The sequence below is a fragment of the Rhinolophus ferrumequinum genome, chromosome 4, assembly GCF_004115265.2.
Source record: "Rhinolophus ferrumequinum isolate MPI-CBG mRhiFer1 chromosome 4, mRhiFer1_v1.p, whole genome shotgun sequence".
Lineage (NCBI taxonomy): Eukaryota > Metazoa > Chordata > Mammalia > Chiroptera > Rhinolophidae > Rhinolophus > Rhinolophus ferrumequinum.
Genome location: NC_046287.1, coordinates 41771361 through 41793282, shown reverse-complemented (window position 1 = coordinate 41793282; position 21922 = coordinate 41771361). Strand labels below are relative to the sequence as shown.

At 39.8% G+C, this 21922-nt stretch overlaps 1 protein-coding gene across 1 annotated transcript in view; it reads left to right on the top strand.

The window, feature by feature from the left end:
• ABCC4 (ATP binding cassette subfamily C member 4) overlaps nucleotides 1-21922 on the top strand; it is a 237160-nt gene that overhangs the window by 36081 nt on the left and 179157 nt on the right. The window contains exons 2-4 of the mRNA XM_033104819.1: nucleotides 6253-6363; nucleotides 6895-7015; nucleotides 14193-14417. Coding sequence (XP_032960710.1) covers nucleotides 6253-6363; nucleotides 6895-7015; nucleotides 14193-14417 — 457 coding nt within the window. The remainder of the gene's footprint in view (nucleotides 1-6252; nucleotides 6364-6894; nucleotides 7016-14192; nucleotides 14418-21922) is intronic.

The window sequence follows — 21922 nt, the reverse complement described above, 5'->3', positions numbered from 1 at the left end:
GGTAAGAACTTTTAAAATTTACTCAGCAATTTTCAAATATGCAATACAGTATTATTAACTGTGGTCACCATACAGTGCATTACATTACATCCCCATGACTTATTTATTTTATAATGGGAGGTTTGTACCTTTTGACCTCCTTTACCCATTTTATCCACCTCCTCCCCTCATCTCTAGCAACCACCAATCTGTTCTCTGCTATCTGTGAGCTTCTTTTTTCCTTGTTAAAGATTCCACATATAAGTGAGATCATAACAGTATTTGTCTTTGTCTGACTTATTTCATTTAGCATAATGCCCTCAAGGTCCACATATGTTGTCACAAATGGCAAGATTTCCTTTCTTATGGCTGAATAATATTCCACTGTGTATATATATCAATACTAAAATTTACCGTCTTAGTCCTTTTTAAGTGGCTGTCCCTTTGTAACTGGCTTATTTCACGTAGTATAATATCCTCAGGATTTATCCATGTTGTAGCATGTGTCAGAATTTCCTTCCTTTTTAAGGCCGAATAATGTTTCAGTGTATGTATATACCACACTTGGTTTATTCATTAATCCGTTGATGGACACTTGGGTTGCTTCCACCTTTTGGCTGTTGTGACTAACGCTGTGATCATGGGCATACAATGACTGGCACTTCTTTTTAATGAAGTAGGTAGAAAATATCAGAGTCGTATGGGGAAATGTGGACATAGTGTAGGCAGACTCTCTGGGTATTAAAGGGCACTTAGTAATCTGGATTTTTATGGGAAATGTCACTTTTTTAGATACTAGTTTTCAAAATAATAATGTGTACCACATCAAACATGTTTGTTGCTGAGATCTTATATGTGGGCCTCAGTGGGTAATGATAGGCATGAGAGATTATGTATAAGGATTTCTGATAAATGCCATATAAGTTGCCGTGTATCCAAGGAAGGAGAGGTTTTGCTGGAGAAAGAGGTCAGAGAGGGCCCTTTGAAAGAGGTAGAATTTGAAGCAGGGATCAATTAAATCAGATTTAAAAAAAAGGGATGTAGGAACTCGCATTTGTTGCAGGTGGGAACGCAAAATGTTACAGCCACTTTGGAAGGCAGTTTGGGAGGTTCTCACAAAATTAAATGTTCTCTTACCATATGATTCAGCAGTCACGCTTCTTGGCATTTAGCCAAAGGAGTTGAAAACTTATGTCCACACAAAAACCTGCACTTGGGTGTTTATAGAAGCTTTATTTATAATTGCCAAAATTTGGAAGCAACCATGATGTCCTTAGGTTGGTGAATGGATAACTAAACTGTGGTCCATTCAGACAGTGGAATATTATTCAACACAAAAGAAATAAGCTACCAAGCTATGAAAAGACATGAAGGAACCTTAAGTGCATATTATTAAGTGAAAGAAGCCAGTATGAAAAGGCTAGATACTGTGCAATTTCAACTGTATGACATTCTGGAAAAGGCAAAACCATGGAGACAGTAAAAAGTTAAGGGGTTTAGGGGCAGAGAGAGATAAACAGGTGGAGCTCAGAGGATTTTTAGGGCGAAACTATTCTGTATGATACAGTAATGGTGGATACATGTTAACTTATACATGACTCAAAACCCGTAGATTGTTCAACACAATGAGTGAACCCTAGTGTAAACTATGAACTTTGGGTGATAATGACTTGGCAACATAGGTTCATTGACTGTAACAGGTGTACCACTCTGGGGGGATTTGGATAATGGCTGAGGTTGTGTGAGAGTGTGGGGCAGGGGTGATTGGGAGCTCTGTACTTTCTGCTCAGTTTTGCTGTGAACCTGAAACTTTGTAAACAATAAAGTCTATTACAACTTTTTTAAAATGATGAAGGCCTATCAGGTCGGAGGAATGGAGGTAGCAGTGTCAGTGTGTGTTCAGGGCTTAAGTGGGCAACCGTCTGGCTGTGAGAAAGGGTTCCTGTTGGGACAGTGGGATATGTGACTGGAAAAGCAGGCTGGGGCTACTGCAAATACGCAGACACAACGGTGATGCGTGTACCAAGGTATGGCTTTGCAGGCTTCATGAGATGACGCATCTCCTAAATTAACCTAACTTCCCAGATGTTTATGTCCCATGGACTGATAAACTTTGAGCAGTCTATGAAAGCATCATGATAACTGACTAAATTCTATCAGTTCTTTAACCTTGAGTAGGTATCCTTTTTATTAAGAAAATATGAATTACATATTCACATGCATGTGATTAAAGCTTCTGGAGCAATTCTTTGACCCAAGTAAAGTACTTTCTGTGCTTTGTGGTTCCCTAATTCCAGTGAATGACATCAAAGCCTTGCTTTGTTAGGCAGTCATATTCCTTACTCAGGAGGGATATGTTGAGCTTGGAAGCAAGAGCTATCAGGTATGATGAAACAATGTTTAAATAAAAAAAATTATTACAGTAAAAAGACACATTGCCAATAACCCCCCTAAATATACCCCTCCTCACTTCAAACCCAGTTATCCCATCATTCTGGCCACTTTCTGAAGCAGTTTGGAAGTCCTCTTTCGTGACTGTCTTTAGTTATGTTGTTGTGGCTGCCTCAATGTCCTGAATCGTTTTTACTTTGGAGAAGAGCCAGAAGTCACATGGTGCCAGATCCAGTGCATAAGATGGAAGACGACACACTGTAATGTTTTTATTGGACAGAAATTGCAGTATTTCAAAAGTGATGTGTGACACAGAACATTGTCATAATGGAGGGTGATTTCTGGCACACTTTAAAACACACCTACTCTCAACCATAGGTCACACCCGACTGACTGCATCGAACAACTTGAAACTTGTCACACGCTGTTATTAAGGTTCGACGTGCCACTTCCAATATTGAAGATCCCTGCCTTTCCGTTGGATGGCACTCAGCAGCAGCATTCACCGTATTTGTTGATCACAACGGAAAGGCTCCGTGTCACACATTGCTTCTGGTATACAGCAATTTCTGTCAAATAAAAACATTATGGTGTGTCCTCATCCACCTTATTCACCAGATCTGGCACCATGCAACTTCCGGCTCTTCCCCAAAGTCAAAATGACCATGAAAGATAAACATTTTGAGTCAGGACATTGAGGCAGTCACGGCAGCGCAAGTAAAGACGTTCACGAAAGAGGATTTCCAGAACTGCTTCAGAAAGTGGCCAGAATGATGGGATAAGTGTGTTCTAAGCGAGGGGGAGTATTTTGAAGAGGATGAATGGTAATGTGTCATTTACTGCAACACATTTTTTTTAAATTTTAGCGTTCACCGTATTTTTGGATCACATCTCATATGTCATCCCTTACAGGGGATGAGGTTAGATGGTCTGGAAGAAAGCGTTTGGTTGGAACAGGTGCTCTTGAGCACATCTTCAGAGGACCACAAGCACGTAGGCACTCAGAGGCTCAGAAGGGGTCTTGGCAGGGCTTGAGTCCTTCACTGAGTGGTGGCCACGTGGGCTGTGCTAACGAGGTAGGATATCAACTGCTGGTTTCAAGATTGCTTTCTTACTGGTTCCAACCAATGGTGCTTTAATCCCTTCACAGCCACGTACGTTGGGCGGCAGAAATATTGTCTCATCCATGATTCCTCGTTTTGTTCTCACAGTGACTGAACTGTGTTCAAGTGTGTGTGTGTGTGTGTGTGTGTGTGTGTGTGTGTTTAAGAAGGCAATTAGGACAGTTATCCACAGTTGTAGTTGCACAAATAGTTGCACAAATAGTTGTAGATTCTTAGTGTTGGTCGTAGTGTGGGAAAAGTGTTGGGAAGATGTGTGGTGATAAGACAATGGGCACTACGAAGACAGAAAAGGCATGGCTTAGCTGGTGGGAGAAAAGGGAGACAAGAAGGCCGGGGATGAACCAGAGATTGCTGCAGTGCTCACAGCCTGGGAGGACCCACGTGGACCCCAGAGCAGGAGTGGCGGGGCCTGGGGAATATTGGGGACGGAGGGGGACACAGCCTGCCCTGTGGCTTGGCTTATTTTGATGAGGAAAGAACAGGTAGTAGATGGAGGGGGAAGGGATGAGGAAATGTATTTTGACCCAATTTTAGGAATGGAGAAGAGTTGCAGAGGATTGAGGAAAGAACATTCTAGCTTCAGAGTTGCCACTGCATTTAATTTGGTTTGGCCGGGGGCCATTCCAGGAAAGCTGGAGTGGTCACCCTTTTTGACATAGCTCGTCTGCAGTGTGGGTGTTCTTATCTTGTACTGGATGAATCCCAGTGACCAGGCACGGAGACAACCAGACACTATCTTCGGTCATGGAGTGTCCCAAGGTTTTTGTGAGTAATCATTGCCCTGAAGGAATTATGCTCCCTGGTGAGGCAAGAGGGACATGTGGCTGCTGTATTAAGTGTTGTGGAAGAAGAGGGGAAGGAGACTGTAACACCATTGAGAGAAGGATCACTGGGGGCAGCTGGGTTGAGGGAGGGTTCCTTCGGCAGTCGTCTGGAGTTGTTGAGTAACCCCTCAGGGGTAAATTGCAATTAAGGCGTCAGTTGTCTCAGGTGTCCGTCCATGTCTAATTCCTTACTTAGGTGGTGACAGATAATTTAGGCTCCTGTGAAAGTAGGCTTGCCATCAGGTGGAAATGAAAACCTTCGGCCTTTGCTGGTACCCATAGGGCTCAGCTTTTAAAGTTTTAGGCAGTGAAGGACATTGGGAGGGTCTGTAAGTCAACGAAAGAAATTTGCTTAATTGAGTAATCTCGTCTATCAAAGTTATTAGAGGCTTTCTCATGGGGTCCAAATGTGATTACTTAAGAGCTCTGTTGTGGTAATGGGTGGTACCGTGTTTCCCCGAAAATAAGACCTAACCGGAAAATAAGCCCTAGCATGATTTTTCGGGATGACATCCCCTGAACGTAAGCCCCAATGTGTTTTGGAACAAACCTTAATATAAGACCCGGTCTTATTTTCGGGGAAACACTGTATTTGTCTGGTGGGACTTTGTAGTGTCCAAAGCAACCCCAGTCATCCTCTCAGCAGCCTTGGGAGGTATTTGCTGGATGTCAATACTCAGAAATAAGGCTAGTTCAAGGTCATACAACCAGAAAGTGGCAAAGTCTTAAACTCTAATGCAGGAGGATTTCCACCTGAAACACATTAAGCAGTATTTATTTTACTCATTAAACTTAAATATTTTGATAAAATGTACATAACGTAAAATTTACCATCTTAACCATTTTGAAGGGTACAGTTCAGCAGTGTTAAGTATTTTCACATTGTTGTGCAACCGAACTCCAGAATTCTTTTCATCTTGCTTTAATGTTTCATTAAACAGAAACTCCTCACTTATTTCCCTCCCAGCCTCTGGCAACCACCCTTTCTACGAAGGTCGGACAATTAAAATTCAAGAACTTTCCACCGACTTTCCACCGTGTAAATGCAGGGTGGAAAGTTCGCGAACTTAATTGTCCATCCTTTTGTCTCTCTGAATTTGACTACTCTAAGTACCTCAAGCAATTGGGATCATGCAGTATTTGTCCTTTTGTTATGCACCATTTTACATTCCCACCAGCATTGTGCAAGGGTTCCCGTTTCTCCGTATCTATCCAACACTTGGGTGGTAACCATTCTAATATGTGTGAGCTGGTATCTCACTGTGGTTTTTATTTTCACTGTGGTTTTGATTTGCATTTCCCTAATGATTGGTGATATTGAGTATCTTTTCCTGTGCAAGCAGAATTTTAAAGAGGGCCTTTAAAGTTCAGTGTCATCATCTGGGTTAGTTCCAGTGCTCATTTCCTGAGCGTTTTATTCAGAGAATGACTGTAGAATAAATGGCCCAGCACATTTCAAACCTGTTTAATGGTAAAGCTCACAGATTTATACTTTTGCTTTGAAAGGAAATTGAGACCTAGGATATTAAGTGACTGCCAAAGGATCACCGAGGTGCAACATCTGGAACTTGTAGAAATGAAGGGGGAATGGTTGAGGCCCTGAAAACTCTGGGGTCCTCAGTACCATTTCTGGGGCTGGAATCCAGTCTTCTGGCTCCTGGACTAGGGTTCTTGAGAGGTGCCAAGCTACCAGGGTGAGCAAAATCTGGAGCTCAGTTTCTCTTACAACTTCCTTAACAATTTATTCATGCTCATTTATTCAACAAATAATTGAGTGACTGCTCTGTCCCTGTACTGTGCTAGGGATAAAGCAATAAGAGAGAGAGAGAGAGAGAGAGAGAAAGAGAGAGAGAGAACATTATCTAAAAGTTTAATTTTTCCCATATCTGTATAATTAAAATGTAGACTTTATTTTTTCTCTTAATTTTTAATAGGTGGCTAAACCCCTTGTTTAAAATTGGTCACAAACGGAGATTAGAAGAAGATGATATGTATTCAGTGCTTCCGGGAGATCGCTCAAAGCATCTTGGAGAAGAGTTGCAAGGGTAAGCAACAGGCAGGAAGGAGGAGGGTAAGAAAGAAAGACCTTCTAAGTGTGTGGCTAATGGTTTGGCCTTCCTTTGGATCCTCTGGAGCCTACTTCCCCTAACATTGCACATTCACGTCCCCTTGTTAGCCCACTTTGACAGCTGGGGGAAACCTGTGTTTCCCGTGCATTTGTGAGTGTGGAAGGAGCTCACTGCAATGGCCCTGGACGCTGAGATCTATCCCAGGAGGAGAAATTACTGGAGGGTTGTCTGTATTCCTGTCTGCCCTCTTGGGCTGCTCACGGTGCTGTAAATCCAGCAGAGCTTGGCAGTAACTTGTTTCCTGAGACGGGGATTCTTTCCTTCCAGGCCTGTTTTTCAGATATTGCACCACACATCTTGCAGGAGCCCTGCAAACAATTGGCCAGCATATATGGGACAGCCATGAAATGCCCTGTAATAAACACTTATGTTTCACTCTGCCAGCTCGCCCGGGTTGCCCTATGGCAGGGTGTGCTTTTCTTCACCGTGCTTTGTTTCTCATTGCAGGTACTGGGATAAAGAAGTTTTGAGAGCTGAGAAAGACTCACAGAAGCCTTCTTTAACAAAAGCAATCATAAAGTGTTACTGGAAACCCTATTTAGTTCTGGGAATTTTTACGTTTATTGAGGTAAAAGCTTTTTTTTTTTTTTTTTAAATTAGTTTCAGGTGTGCAAAACAATGTAAGAGACATTTACACCCCTACAAAGTGATAACCCCCATTCCCCAATCTGCTACCTCTCTGGCATCGTATATAGCTGTTACAATTCCATTGACTCTATTCCCTATGCTGTACTCCACATCCTGTGACCATATATATATATATATATATATATATATATATATATATATATATATGTTAAATTATAGTTGGCATTCAATAATGTTCAGCTTCAGCTTCAGGTGTAAAGCACAGTGGTCAGTCATCTACACCATCCATGAAATGGTCTTCCTAATAAGACAAGTGCCCATCTGATTCCCTACAAAATCTGTACAACATTATTGATTATATTCTCCAAACTTTCGTATCCCCGTGACAGTATTGTGGCTGCCAATTTGTGCTTTCTAATCCCCTCACCTTCTCCCTCATCCCCACCCCACTCCCGTCTAGCAGCCGTCAGTTTTATCTCTGTATCTCTGAGACTATTTCTGTTTAGTTTGGTTGCTTACTCTGTTCTTTAGATTCCAGATATAAGTGAGATCATGTGGTATTTGTCTTTCTCCGTCTGACTTATTTCACTTCGCATAATGTTCTCTAGGTCCATCCATATCATTGCAAATGGTAGCATTTCATTCTTCTTTATGGCCGAGTAACAGTCCATTGTATAAATGTACCACAGTTTCTTAATCTAGTTGTCTACTGATGGGCATTTCGATCATTTCCCTGTTTTGGCTATTGTGTATAGCACTGCAATAAACATAGGGGTGTAAATATTTTTTCGAATTAGCGTTTTGGATTTTTCTGGATAGATACCTAAGAGTGGAATTGCTGGGTCATAACGTAGTTCCATCTTCAATTTTTTGAGGTACCTCCATACTGATTCCCATAGTGGCTGCACCAATCTGCAATCCCACCAAGAGTGCACGCGGGTTCCCTTTTCTCCACATCCTCGCCAGCATTTGTTGTTTGTTGATTTATTAATGATAGCCTTTTTGACCGGAGTGAGGTGGTATCTTATTGTGGTTTTTATTTCCATTTCTCTAACGATTAATGAGGTTGAGCATTTTTTCATATGTCTGTTGGCCGTCTGTATGTCCTCTTTAGAAAAATGTCTCTTTGTGTCCTCCGCTCATTTTCAAATTGGATTGTTTGTTTTTTTGGTATTGAGTTGAATGAGTTTTTTAAATAAATTTTGCATATTAACCCCTTATCAGACATATTATTGACAAATATCTTCTCCCATTCAGTATGATGCCTTTTTGTTTTATTGATGGTTTCCTTTGCTGTGAAAAACCTTTTTAGTTTGATGTAATCCCATATGTATATTTTTTCTTTTACTTCCCTTGCCCAATGGGCTATATCAGTAAAAATATTACTAAGGTTAATGTCTGCAAATTTACTTCCTACATTTTCTTCTAGGAGTTTTATGGCTTCTGATCTTACATTTAAGTCTATAGTCCATTTTGAATTCATTCTCATTCATGGCGTAAGGAGGTGGTCCAGCTTCATTTTTTTTGCATGTTGTCTGTCCAATTTTCCCCATCACCATTTATTGAATAGACTGTCTTTTTCCCAATGCAAGTTCTTGCTTCCCTTGTCGTAGATTAAATGACCATATAGGTATGGATTGATTTCTAGGCTCTCTATTCTGTTCCATTGATCTTTGTGTCTGCTTTTATGCCATACCATGCTGTTTTGATTACTATAGCCTTGTAGTATGATTTTATGTCAGGTAGCATAATAACTCCCACTTTGTTCTTATTTCTCAAGATTGCCATGGATATTCTGGGTCTTTTATGGTTCCATATAAATTTTAGGATTATATGCTCTATTTTTATGAAAAATTTCATTGGTAGTTTGATAGATATTGTGTTGAATATATATTGCCTTAGGTAGTATGGACATTTTAACTATATTAATTCTTCCTATCTATGAGCATGATATGTGTTTCCATTTATTTGTATCTTCTTTAATTTCTCTCTTCAGTGTCTTGTAATTTTCTGAGTACAGATCTTTTACTTCTTTGGTTAAACTTATTCCTAAATATTTTATTGTTTTAGCAGCAATTGTAAGTGGGATTGTTTTCTCATTTTCTGATAGTTTATTATTAGTGTATACAAATGCAACTGATTTCTGAATATTAATTTTGTATCCTGCTACACTATTAATTTTGTATCCTGCTAAATTCATTTATCAGTTCTAGTAGTTTTTTTGGTGGAGTCTTTGGTGTTCTATATATATAGTGTCATGTTATCTGCATGTAATGACAGTTTACTTCCTCCTTTCCAATTTGGATGCCTTTTATTGCTTTTTCTTGTCTGATTGCTGTGGCTAGAACTTCCAGAACTATGTTGAATAAAAGTGGTGAATGTGGGCAGTCTTGTCTTGTTCCTGATCTTAAGGGGAATAGTTTTAGCTTTTCCCCATTGAGAATGATGTTAGCTGAGGGTTTATCATATATGGCCTTTATTATGTTGAGATATGATCTCTCTATTCCCACTTTGCCAAGAGTCTTTATCATCAATTGCTGCTGGATTTTGTCAAATGCTTTTTCTGCATCTATTGATATGACCGTATGTTTTTAGTTTTCGTTTTGTTAATGTGGTGTGTCATGTTAATTGATTTGCGGATATTGAATCAACCTTGCACACCAGGAATGAATCACACTTGATCATGGTGTATGATCTTTTTAATGTATTACTGAATTTGGTTTGCTAGTATTTTGTTGAGGATTTTTGCATCTGTGTTTATGAGGGATATTGACCTGTAGTTTCCTTTTTTTGTAATGTCTTTGTCTATTTTTGGGGTCAGGTTGATAGTGGCCTCGTAGAAAGAGTTTGGGAGCCTTCCCTCTTTTTAGATTTTTTGGAATAGTTTGAAGAGAATAGGTGATAATTCTTTTTTGAAGGTTTGGTAAAATTGACCTGTAAAGCCATCTGGTCCAGGGCTTTTGTTTGTTGGGAGCTTGTTTACTGATTCAATCTCACTAGTGGTAATCAGTGTGTTCAGATTTTCCATTTCTTCTTGATTCAGCCTTGGAAGGTTGTATGTTTCCAGAAAATTATCCATTTCTTCCACATTGTCTTATTTGTTGGCGTATAGTTGCTTGTAGTATTTTCTTAAAATATTTTGTATTTCTGTGGTGTCTGTTGTCACTTCTCTTTCATTTCTGATTTTATTAATTTGGGTAGTCTCTTTTTCTTGATGAGTCTGGCTTAAAGGTTCATCAATTTTGTTTACCGTTTCAAAAAACCTGCTCTTGGCTTCATTGATCTTTTGTGTTATTTTTTTTTTTTTTTGGTCTCTATTTTGTTATTTCTGCGCTGATCTTTATTATTTCCTTCCTTGGTGGGCTTTTTCCCAGGAGGGTGCTTGCTTTCTCGTACTGTGTTCTGGCCAGTATCTTGGTGGTTTATGGTATAAAATTACACAATGGCCTAGATTCCCTGGACGAGCATAGCATGCTCACTCTAACTTTGTGTCTTTAAGATGGCATAACTCTTAGTTCTAATGCATTGAAGTTCAGGGACCTCTGAGGGTCATTAGGGCTCAACAGGAAGTAAACCTTGACTTTTTTTTCCTGGCAGCCAAAAGAAGCCTGAAATCCAACACAATTACTCTTGTTTTCCTAGGCTTGCCTGTTGACACTGCTGTTTTGGGGAAGTTAGAGAGAAATGATTTCTTAGGGTAAAATTAGGAAGGATCTGTTACATTTCAATCATTTTAGGTGGTTTTTTGGGTTTTCAGTCATTAAAACTAGTCACTGAGTTAGATGGGATGAAGTTAGGTTAGTGATTGGGCAGCTTCCCATTTTGTGATCTTACATCTATGCTGCTTATTGGTCTGTGTATTTTAGATAGTGGAAGATCTGAACTCAACCTAGGAGTTTGTAAAAAGCTCAGGTTCGTGGATTATCCATGATTTCCAAGCAGTGTTCTGTTACCAACCAAAATGTGGGCGGGGGCTTCCCTGGGCACTCCTGGCAGCACCAGCCAGAAGAGGCAAGGTGACACCAGTCTAGAGTGAGGCTTTTGAGATTGAGATTTCAAAGTAGTGAAAACCTCTGTCCTGTGAAAATTGAGGAATGATTGTCATGCTGGGAGAAACAAGTACCAGGCTGGTGATGAAGGCGGTGCTCATGCAGGCCAACACTAATTGGAAGGGAACAGCCAGTAAGTTCCCAGCACGCCTGGCCGCCTTGTGCTCCTCCACAGGGACTGTGGGGGGAGGGGCGGGGGCAAGTCTCTGCCTGCCCAGAGCCCTAGGGGTGGAGAGGAAGAGCCTCAAGCCACTTGAAGGGCCACACATTGATAGAGGCCATCTTCCCAGTCGTGGGGCCTTTTCTGTGAGAGATGAGGTCCCTGTCTGCTGGTGTGTTAGTGGGGTGTACCCATTGAGCCTGTGTGGGTTTTCCAGGCCCTTTTGAGGGGGGAGGAGTGGACTGGGGTTAGGTCCTATTCCAGTGGCCGTTAGAAATGGCCCAGGTGGCTGCCGGCCTTGTCCAGCGACTTGGCCTTTGTTTGAGGCCACTTTTGCTGATTGTCTTTGGTCCCTGGGAAGGCTGTAGAAAGGCAAATGTTTGTGTAAATCTTCATGTTGGAACTCAGCTGATGCGCAAGAAATAAACAGGCAAAACTCGCTTTAGGGCTGATTCCTGGAGAGCTGTACTGGGCCTTTGCATTTATTTCCCAGCTCTTTCTTCCAAGTGTCCCTCACTTCCTCTCAACCCAGGAGGCTGAGGAGTGGCTGCTGAAGAAGCTGGGCTAGGAGCAACCACTGAGGACTACACAGCAAAGGAGAGCTGGAGGAAGCATCTAGGAAAGTGTACAGGAGACCTGCAGAACTGACCTGCTGGTTCTCAGCATGTAAATGAGCGTAGTAATAGCGACAGTGATGTCTGAGCCATCAACAAGGGTAATGCTTCTCAGTCCATTTGCTTTAAGAAGTTCAGGAATTAGGTGGCTCATTTTAAAAGGATTGTATCCATAATGGTTAAGGAAAAAAAATCTGCTTAGAAGTGAAACTTCTAATTACTGTCTAGAAAAGTTGGCTTTTAGGAATGACGTCTGTCAAGATTTTTTGTTCTGCCATGATCTCCTGTAAATAGCAATGAGCTTCCAAACCCTTTGTGAAACCAGCCTCTGCCATTAAGAATGGAATAGTTTCCTTCCCAGAACTTCTGTATAATAAAAGTGATCATAGCTTAAGCTTATTTTCATGCCGGTGTCTTCTGAGCACTTTTTGCTGTGATAGCTGCCGTGTTTCCCTGAAAATAAGACCTAGCCAGACAATCAGCTCTAATGTGTCTTTTGGAGCAAAAGTTAATACAAGACCCGGTCTTGTCTTATATTATGTCATATCCGGTATTATATTATATTATACCCAGTCTTACATTATATTATATAAGACCAGGTCTTATTGTATATTATAGTATATTATATAAGAGTAAAATAAGACCGGGTAAAATAAGACCGGGTCTTATATTAATTTTTGCTCCAAGAGACGTATTAGAGCTGACTGTCTGGCTAGGTCCTATTTTCGGGGAAACACGGTAGTTTAGCTACCCAGGACTTGAGACAAGGCAGGTATTTCCAAGGATAAGGATGTGACAGGCTTAGGGTCATGTGGCTTGCAAGTGGCACACCTGTTTTCTGAAGCAAAACATTTTGATTCCTACTTGGCATTCTGTCCTGATGCTTTGTCTCCTGCCACAGCCCCCACTGACTGGTCAGAGAGCCAAGCGTAGGTGTTTTTTTCTATCAACAGCTCTGTGCTCCTCTGTCAACTGCTTCATGCAGTGTTTTTTGTTTTCCTATATGTTTTTAAGAACATTTCAAAAATACAAAAATAGAGTAGGATTGAAGGGTAGCAGAGTATGCCACCCCAGAACATGCATCTTTGGTATAAAGATTATTTTGAGCTGATTGTTTTTGAGAAATCGGTAGACACTGGAGAAGCTCTGAAAACAAAGTAGAAGTTAACTCTTCTGTAAGGGACATTTGCGTTTATAAAGGAAATCTCCATTTGTAAGTGTCCCCGTCTCTGTACCAAGAGAAGGATGTTTTTAAATCACTAGCGAATCTTATCAATGGAGAAGTCTTTCAGAAGACTTAAATCTGCACAACAAACCGTACCCTTCTTTACCCTGCTTTTCCTACTAAACCAGTAGTTTGTAGGGTGGAGTGGCCATTTGTCAGGGAGGGGCAAGTTTTTGTGTCTCTTTGCTGGGAAGAAAAATACTTTCCCTTAGTCTTATTCAGGAGGTAAGCCCAATGACTCCCAACTCCTTGATGTAGGATTTTTAATTTTTGCCTTGGGTTGTAGCAAGCACTTGCAATGTATGGCCGATCAAGGGCCACTGATGACATTATTTTTTAGCTTGCCTTCTGTCGTGTTTAATTTTTGACTTCAAGGAGGCAGTACTGCTGGGAACATCCAAGCTTTGAGGGGGTGGAGACATATTAAAGGAAGACCCCCCTGGGCCTGAGAACTTCCCAAGCCTGGTTCCTTTAATACTTTAATAATACTTCCGTTTTAATATTCCAAAAGAAACTGGACTCTGTTTTCTTGATCTACTGACATGCTGAATTTGGGTTGGGAAAGGTTGGAAGGTCTTCCCTTTCGATCTGTGTTTGTGCCAATATCTCATAAAGACTCTTAAAGCAGAAGAGGTGGCAAGAGTGTGCCTCCCGTAAATTCTTGACTTTCTTTTGGGCTGGGACATTGAGAGGACAGAGGAAACGGGCTAGTCATATGTAAGCAAATTCCTTACCCTTCTTTTGCCACTTTTTTCCTTTTTCTCTTAGGCCAAAATTTACTGGATATTTTGCAAAATGCATTCTACAGCACTGGTTGTAATATTTATTAGTATCCACAGTGCACTAAGCACCATGTACTAAAGCTTTATTGTCTTTGAACTAACTTACAATTTTGGCTTCAAGTTAAAACGACTATGTACTTGTCATAAAGAAGAAGTAGTTCTAATTTTTTCTTTTAGATCAGTGATGAATGTAGCTTGATCATAATGCCTTTTTTTATATGCTAATAATGAAAGTGATATTATGTTGAGGAAAACTGGTAAACTGGTCTGGCTTTTATTTCTAATTTAGGCTTGCTTTTTTTTTTTTCTTTTTTCTTTTTTTTTTAGGAAGGCCTCAAAGTAATCCAGCCCATATTTTTGGGAAAGATTATTACTTATTTTGAAAACTATGATCCCACTGATTCTGTGGCTCTGCACGAAGCCTACGTCTATGCCACGATGCTGACTGTTTGCACGCTTCTTTTCGCCTTACTGCACCATCTGTACTTCTATCACGTCCAGTGTGCTGGGATGAAGTTAAGAGTAGCCATGTGCCATATGATTTACCGGAAGGTAAGTGTCATTTGGTATCAAAATGGGCACCTCACCTGAAGCATCAGAAACCTTTCCAGAAAATTCTACATTACCTAATAGTTTTATAAATAGAACCATTTAAACTTTACTAGAGAAGCTTGCTATTTGCATCAGGCTAATTTTTTTTTTCTCTTTAAGCAAACTTTACCAATATATAATAAGTTTTCTATTGAGATCATGTCAAGGCGGCCTTTGATAACATTTGGCCGCAGGCCGTTGCAAAATACTAAATTTATATTGGAATCGAATTAACACATAAGTATCAAAAAATAACTATCAAATTGATTTAGGCATGAAAAATTTTCAGTGTTATCATGCCTAAATCTGATAGGGATATTTATAGAAGTTTTGTTGGTTGTTCACTTTAATTTACATCAAAGTTGTATTTAAAAGTGACCTTCAGAGGTTGGATCTATAAAACTAAATCTAGGAGAAAGGATTGTCTTTGAGAAAGGGAATGATGATAAGTTTTAAATGAACCATTTAATTACGTTACATATAATTTTGTTAACTAAAGGAAATGGAAGCCAAATACATTCACTCACTATATTCTATAGTTACGGTTATTTTTAATAATATTAAAAAATTGGATAGTTGGGATAAAGCTTTAAGTTTTACATTGTTTTTAGTAATTTTAGAGAGGACTTATGGCTTCATCTGTTGTATGTTGCTTTTTATTCAAGTTATTATACAATACTGTGTTTCCCCAAAAATAAGACCTAGCCGGACCATCAGCTCTAATGCATCTTTTGGAGCAAAAATTAATATAAGATCCGGTCTTATATTATATTATGTTAGGTAAGACCCACTCTTATATTATAGTAAAATAAGACTGGGTCGTATATTAATTTTTGCTCCAAAAGATGCATTAGAGCTGATGGTCCGGCTAGGTCTTATTTTCGGGGAAACACGGTACTTCCTTTTCCTTTAGTGTGCAAGATAGCAATTGTAGTGGTAAGACTGATTTGATGGGTTCATTGTTTTCGTATTGAGAAATGCCATACAATTATCCCCTATTTTACCATGTTCTTAACTACTAATAAAATGAGTAAGGATTTCAAGTGTTTTTACAAAGGAGTTGCCACATGTATACCCTGTTTCCCCGAAAATAAGACCTAACTGGACAGTCAGCTCTAATGCGTCTTTTGGAGCAAAAATTAATACAAGACCCTGCTGTTACATTATATTATATTTTACATTATATTTCATATCATATCATATCATATCATATCATATCATATCATATCATATACTGGTCTTATATTAAAGTAAAATAAGACCAGATCTTATATTAATTTTTGCTCCAAAAGACACATTAGAGGTGATTGTCCGGCTAGGTCTTATTTTCGGGCAAACACGGTAGCAGTGTCAGGAGCTGAAGAGCTCTTTATAAACTTGATCCTGGATATCTCTTTGCCTTGGGCTGTTTGCTTAAAAAAAAAAAAACAATTAACAAAAACCCCTCATTTAATTGTATTGTATACTTGAAATTTGCGAAGAGAGCAGATCTTAACTGTTCCCAACACACACACACACACACACACACACACACACACAATGAAGAGATGCATATGATAATTAGCTTGACTATAGTAATCATTTCCCAATGTATATGTATATCAAAATACCATGTTGTATACCTTAAATATTTACAATTTTTATTAAAACAATAAAAATCCTCATTGAAAGGTAAAACCCAACACTTTAAGTATTGTTTCTTTTAACTATTGCTACTTAGGTAGAGTGTCTATTTCTTGTGAATACTTTTTTTTGTACAATGCAAGGTGGCCTTCTCCACATCTTCCTTTGAGCAGAGTCTTATTAATCTTGGAATTGTGTGAATTCTGGAGGTCTGGCATCTCACCGTCTGGTAGGCTACAATTTGTAAGCCCGATTTCCTCTTCTGTGACATGGTAGCACTGCCTGTACTCTCAGTCAGTGGACCTTTGTTGTTTTTGTTATTGTCATCACCATCAATATTTTTGTTATTCTGTTGTACTCCCTTCTGCCATGTAGGAGAAGAATACTCAGATTTCTCTATATATTAGCTAGATTTTTATATCTCCAGATCATGTTTATCTCCCATAAATAAATAGGAAATTTTGCTAGCACTCCACTCTGAAATCCTTAAACATGGTGGTCAGATTTGAGGTGACAGTTCAGACAAAGCTCTTTGCAGCTCAGGTGAGTTACTGTCCACCTGTTTTTCTTCCTCTTCTCACCAACGCTTTGGAACGTTGCCTTTGGGAAATCTGATCTGACTTGGCACATGTAAACATCTCCCAAAGGTATTAATTTGCCACTTGATTACCTTTAAATAATTGACCCTTTATGAAGTCAAGAATTGTTTGGGTTAAACCATAGGTGTAACGTGAAATTCCAGAAACGTGGGAAAGACAGATTTCCTCATGCATTGCTTTGTATCTAGAATCCTGCTGAGGTGAAGAAATAAGATACTTCTTTATCACAGGTAGGCTGATTCCTTAGGGCAAAAGCTGGCGCCGCAGTGCAGCTCTGAATGTCCCCTCTGTGAACATATGCAGTTTATGCTCAGGCCCCACCTCCAATTTCCTGTCCTGGGAGAAAATCAGGTTGGGTGTTATAAATGGAATGATGGCTAAGCTCATGGTCGTAGTTTGTAATATTGAATGACCTTGTGGGATGTATCCTAAATAAAAATGACTTGTCATTTGTTTACCTTTGCACAGCTTTGATAAAATTACTTTTGGCTTTTGATCATTTTTTTAAATTGTAAAATATGCATAACATAAAATTTTACCATTTTAACTCTTTTTAAGTGTGCCATTCAGTGGCATTGAGGACATTCATGTTGTTGTGAATGCATCTTCAGAACTTTGTCATCTTCCCAAAAGGAAACTGTACCCATTAAACAACAGCTCCCTGGTCCCTGGCTCCTCACAAGCATCACCTTTCCACTTCCTGTATGAATTTACTTACCCTGGGTACCTTCTATAAGTGGAATCACACAATATTTGTCATTTTGTATGTGGCTTATGAAGTGTGACAATTAAGTTTGTGAACTCATCCTAGAGAAAGTGCTATATACCTCATTGCTGAATATCACTACGGTCACCTTCCAAGTACTCCCCTTGGGAAGCTATGCACCGATACCAGTGCCTAGTCCACCCTTCAAAGCAATTTTGGAACTCTTTTACTGGAATGGCCATCAGAGCTGTTGTGTTACCCTTGATGTCCTGAATGTCATCAAAATGTCTTACTTTCAATATTTCCTTAATCTTTGGGGGCCAGATCAGGTGAGTAGGGAGGGCGTTACAATACAGTTATTTGTTTACTGCTAAAAACTCGCTCTCCGACAGTGCCGTGTGAGCTGATGTATTGTTGTGATGCAAGAGCCGTGAATTGTTGGCAAAAAGTTTAAGTTGTTTGTGTCTAACTTTTTCACACAGCCTTTTCAGCACATCTAAATAGTAAACTTGGTTAACTGTTTGTCCAGTTGGTACAAGTTCATAATAAATAATCCATCTGATGCCAAAAAAGGTTAGCAACATCGTTTTGAGTCTTCATTTGGACTGACGAAACTTTTTTGGTCGTGGAGAATTGGCTGACTTCCATTGTGCACTTTACGCTTTGTTTTAGGATCATATTGGTACACCATGTTTCATCACCAGTGATAACACAGGCCAAAACATCATCTTACCTCTTCAAAAGGTCTTGGCAAACTTTGACTCTCCTTTGCTTTTTTTCATCAGTGAGTTCCTTTGGAACCATTTTTGTACACACCTTTCTCATGCCAAAATTTTCCTAACTGTTTCGCTATCAATGTTTACTTGGCTTGCTATGCTTCTAACAGTTAGCTGACAATTTGGTGCACAATGCGATGAAGTTTTGCAGTGTTTTCTTCACTTCTGCTTGTTACTGGCTGCCCTGACCTCTCTTCATCAGTGACACATTCTCTCTCCTCAGAAAAATGTTTAATCCATTTGTACACTGCCTTTTTCTTCACGGCATTGGCACCATAAACTTGGACTAACTTGTCCCTGATTTCACTTCCACTGTTGCCAAGTTTAACGAGAAATTACTTTTAGTTTGTTGCTCTAATTCTCAAGCTCAGACATTCTTTTGATGGTACACAGAAACACACAATAATAATGAATGCCTCTTAGCAAGACACCACCACACTTTGCCACGAACACATCAGTGAGACACTGATATATTAAGGTTATGAAACCTTACTGAGCTGTTTGTACAGTGCTGCCAATGTAAACGCATGGTGGCACGTTCGCGAACTTAATTGTCAGACCTCGTATGTCATGTCGCATAAGGTCTTCAAGGTTCATCCGTATTGTAGCATGTGTTAGAATTTATCTCCTTTTTAAGGCTTGAATAGTAGTCCACTGTAGGTAGATACCATATATTGTTTATCCATTCTGCCTTTCGGCTATTGTGAATCATGCTGCTATGAACAAATCTCTCTTGAAGTTTGTGCTTTCAGTTCTTTTGGGTAAACCTCCAAAAGTGGATTTGCTGGAATACACGGTAATTTTTTGAGAAATTGCCATATTGTCTTCCACAGTGGCTATATCATTTTACATTCCCACTAGATCACTGATTTTTCTGTTTAACTTGAGGACTAAAGGAAGAGTTTTTATGAAGTATGACATTGTGTTTGAATCAGTGATTCCAGTTGGCAGTCTGTTCAAACAGTTGACGTTCTCTTCATGTTCCTCAAATATTTAGGGCATTTTTCAGAACATTTTACCAAATAAAGGTATTGTGCAACATAGGCTGTGTTTTTTGTAAAAGTCAACAGATTTGCATTAAGAACACAAGGTCCTCACGTAATAGTGTTTTGAACATTATACTTGCTCATTTAAAAATGTCATATTCCTAGCATGGGTTGCTTTAGTGGGACCAGTGGCTTACTTGTCCGTATTCTGGTCTGGGACACAGAAAAAGGAGGACATGTCCAGCTTCAAATCTCAAGGGGGCTACTTCACTAGTTTAGAGCACAGGAGGTGGGGCCAGGCTGATGGAAGATAGTAGCTTCAGGTAAGGTGAGCCTGGACTGAAGTTAGCTGACTGTCTCCAGCCTCGTCACTGGTGGGAGTAGATCGCCCATCTGGTAGCCCTGACCTTGGCTTTGGGCCTTGGGTGGAAGTGAACTTGAATGTTACAGGTCTCTAGAGCTGGATGATGATCTCAATAATCAGGATGGTCTTGTCAAATGTCCCAGAGATTTTTTTGCATACAAAATGCATACAACACAGATTTTTCCTTAAGACCTTTAGCCTAATCTTAGTTAGGCTCTTAGTTTCCTGACTTTGTGTCCAATTTGAAGAACTGTGGTGGTTCCCATAGTGGATCCTGACAGTAGGTTGGCTTGCTCTGAATGCCAGGTAAAGCCAGAGCAGTCAGTGCCTGAGCTCATGGATGCTGTTCTCTGCTACTGGTTTCCTTGCACAATCGGATCAGTTTGGCCAGACTTCTTATTCTGGCTAAAAGGTCTTCATTCCGTTTCGAGTTATCTAAAGGATAGTGTGTGGGAGAGTATTTGTGTTTCTTTACTAATTCAGGTTCTAAGGTGAATGGATTCCCTGCGAACATTTTAGGTTCCTTTTATCCTTTATTGGGGATCTGCCTTACAAACAGTTATGTAGAGTCAATCCTCATGTATTTGTAACCCCAAGAATCAATACTTGAGGCTCTTTCGTGGTCGTCTGTGGGTGTGCACACAGAGTCTGCCATTTTGAGTCACCTGACATGCATGTTCCCAGCTGGGATTGAACGAGATGACACCCTGCCTTGTTCCAGCTCTCATTGTGTGAGTGGGTGTCTTTTTCATGGTCTACTTAGTGCCTGTTTTCTGCATTTTTGTGCTTTTTGCTGGTGATTTTGCTGTTGAAAACGGCCTCACACGGAGTGCTGAAGTGCTGTCTAGTGTTCCTCGAAGGCTGTGATGTACCTTATGGAGAAAATACATGCGTTAGATAAGCTTGGTTCCGGTATGAATTTCTGTGAGTCCAGCGTTAATCAACAATCGATATTAAATAAGTTGTCCTTAAACGGAAACAAGGTTATTATGTGTGTATTGATCAGCTGGTGAAAACATTGTTACCAAATGTCTGGCAGCAACCTAGCCCTGTGTTTCCCCTCAGAGCAATTAGTAGTCACTCATTTATGTTCACTGTAACTTCATAGAACCTAACTACCGCGAATATGAGAACAGACTACTGATATTTATGCAGTACATCTCAAGGCGATGACTTCTATAGATCAATATCCTGTTTAGAGAAATATTTTTACTTACCGTAAGTGTATTTTTAATCATTTAAGTTATGTACAGACGGCCCCCACTTATGACGTTTCGACTTAACAATTTTTTGACTTTACGATGGTGTGAAAGCGATACGAATTCAGTAGAAGATGTACTTTGAAGTTTGAATTTTGACCTTTCCCTGGGCTAGCGAAATGCCGTGCTATATACTCTTTATGATGCTGTGCAGTGACAGCAAGCAGCTTCCAGTCAGCCAGACGATCACGAGGCTAAACAACCAATCCTCTATAGTGTGCTGTGTCGCCCGTGGTTTGGGGGTATTGTGTTTTGTGTTTTTCTTATTCTGTCATGTCTACGGAATGTCCATCCGTGTCTTCTGATTCTGGTGAGTAGAAGAGGAAGGCAATTACTCTTGAAAGGAAACAAGATAATTGCCCAACTGTAGGCTAGTGTAAATGTTCCAAGAACATCTAAGCTATGATGTTTGGTAAGGTAGGCATAGTAAATGCATTTGTGACTAATGATGTTTTTCAACTTACCCGTAGGTTTATTGGGATGCAACACCATCGTAAGGAGCATCTGTGGTTCTAATTTTAGAATTCTAATTTGGAGGAAAATGTATTCTCCTTGTGTCTACACCATTTAGATTTCATATTTTTAGGATTCTTTGTCTTTCTGAGTGAAGGACTCTTCCCCTCTCCTTTAATTCTTTCTCTTAATACCCGTCTTCTCTTGACCATTTTACTTCGCCTTTCCAGACAGTTCTCCAGCTCAGTTACATTTTAAGATCATTCTCAAGACAGCAGGCATCCTTTATCACAGACTGAGAAGGAAGTAGAAGGAGCCTTTCCAGGATGTAGAGAGAGGCTAAGCTTGCTGACTTCTCCTGAGCGATGTCTGCAGCCCTCTGCAGTAAATGGAGCCTAAGTGTAAACATTCTCTGCATGGAGTGTGCACATTGTGAGAAGGGAAGGGTTTATTTTACCTTCCTTCCGTCCCTTCATCTCCACCCCACCCCTCCCCCTTCACCTCCCTTGGAATTATCTTTGTGGATTGTAGAAAGGCAATTGATTGAAAGTTTTGTTTGCTTCTCAGCCATATGATGTTATGTTGATAGTTCTCAAACAGAACTTTATTTTTATTTAAAGCTTATTTTATTGCAGTGTAGACTCTATTGCTTTATATTTAGGTTGGACAATATGAAATTGCAGATATTCAATGGATTTGG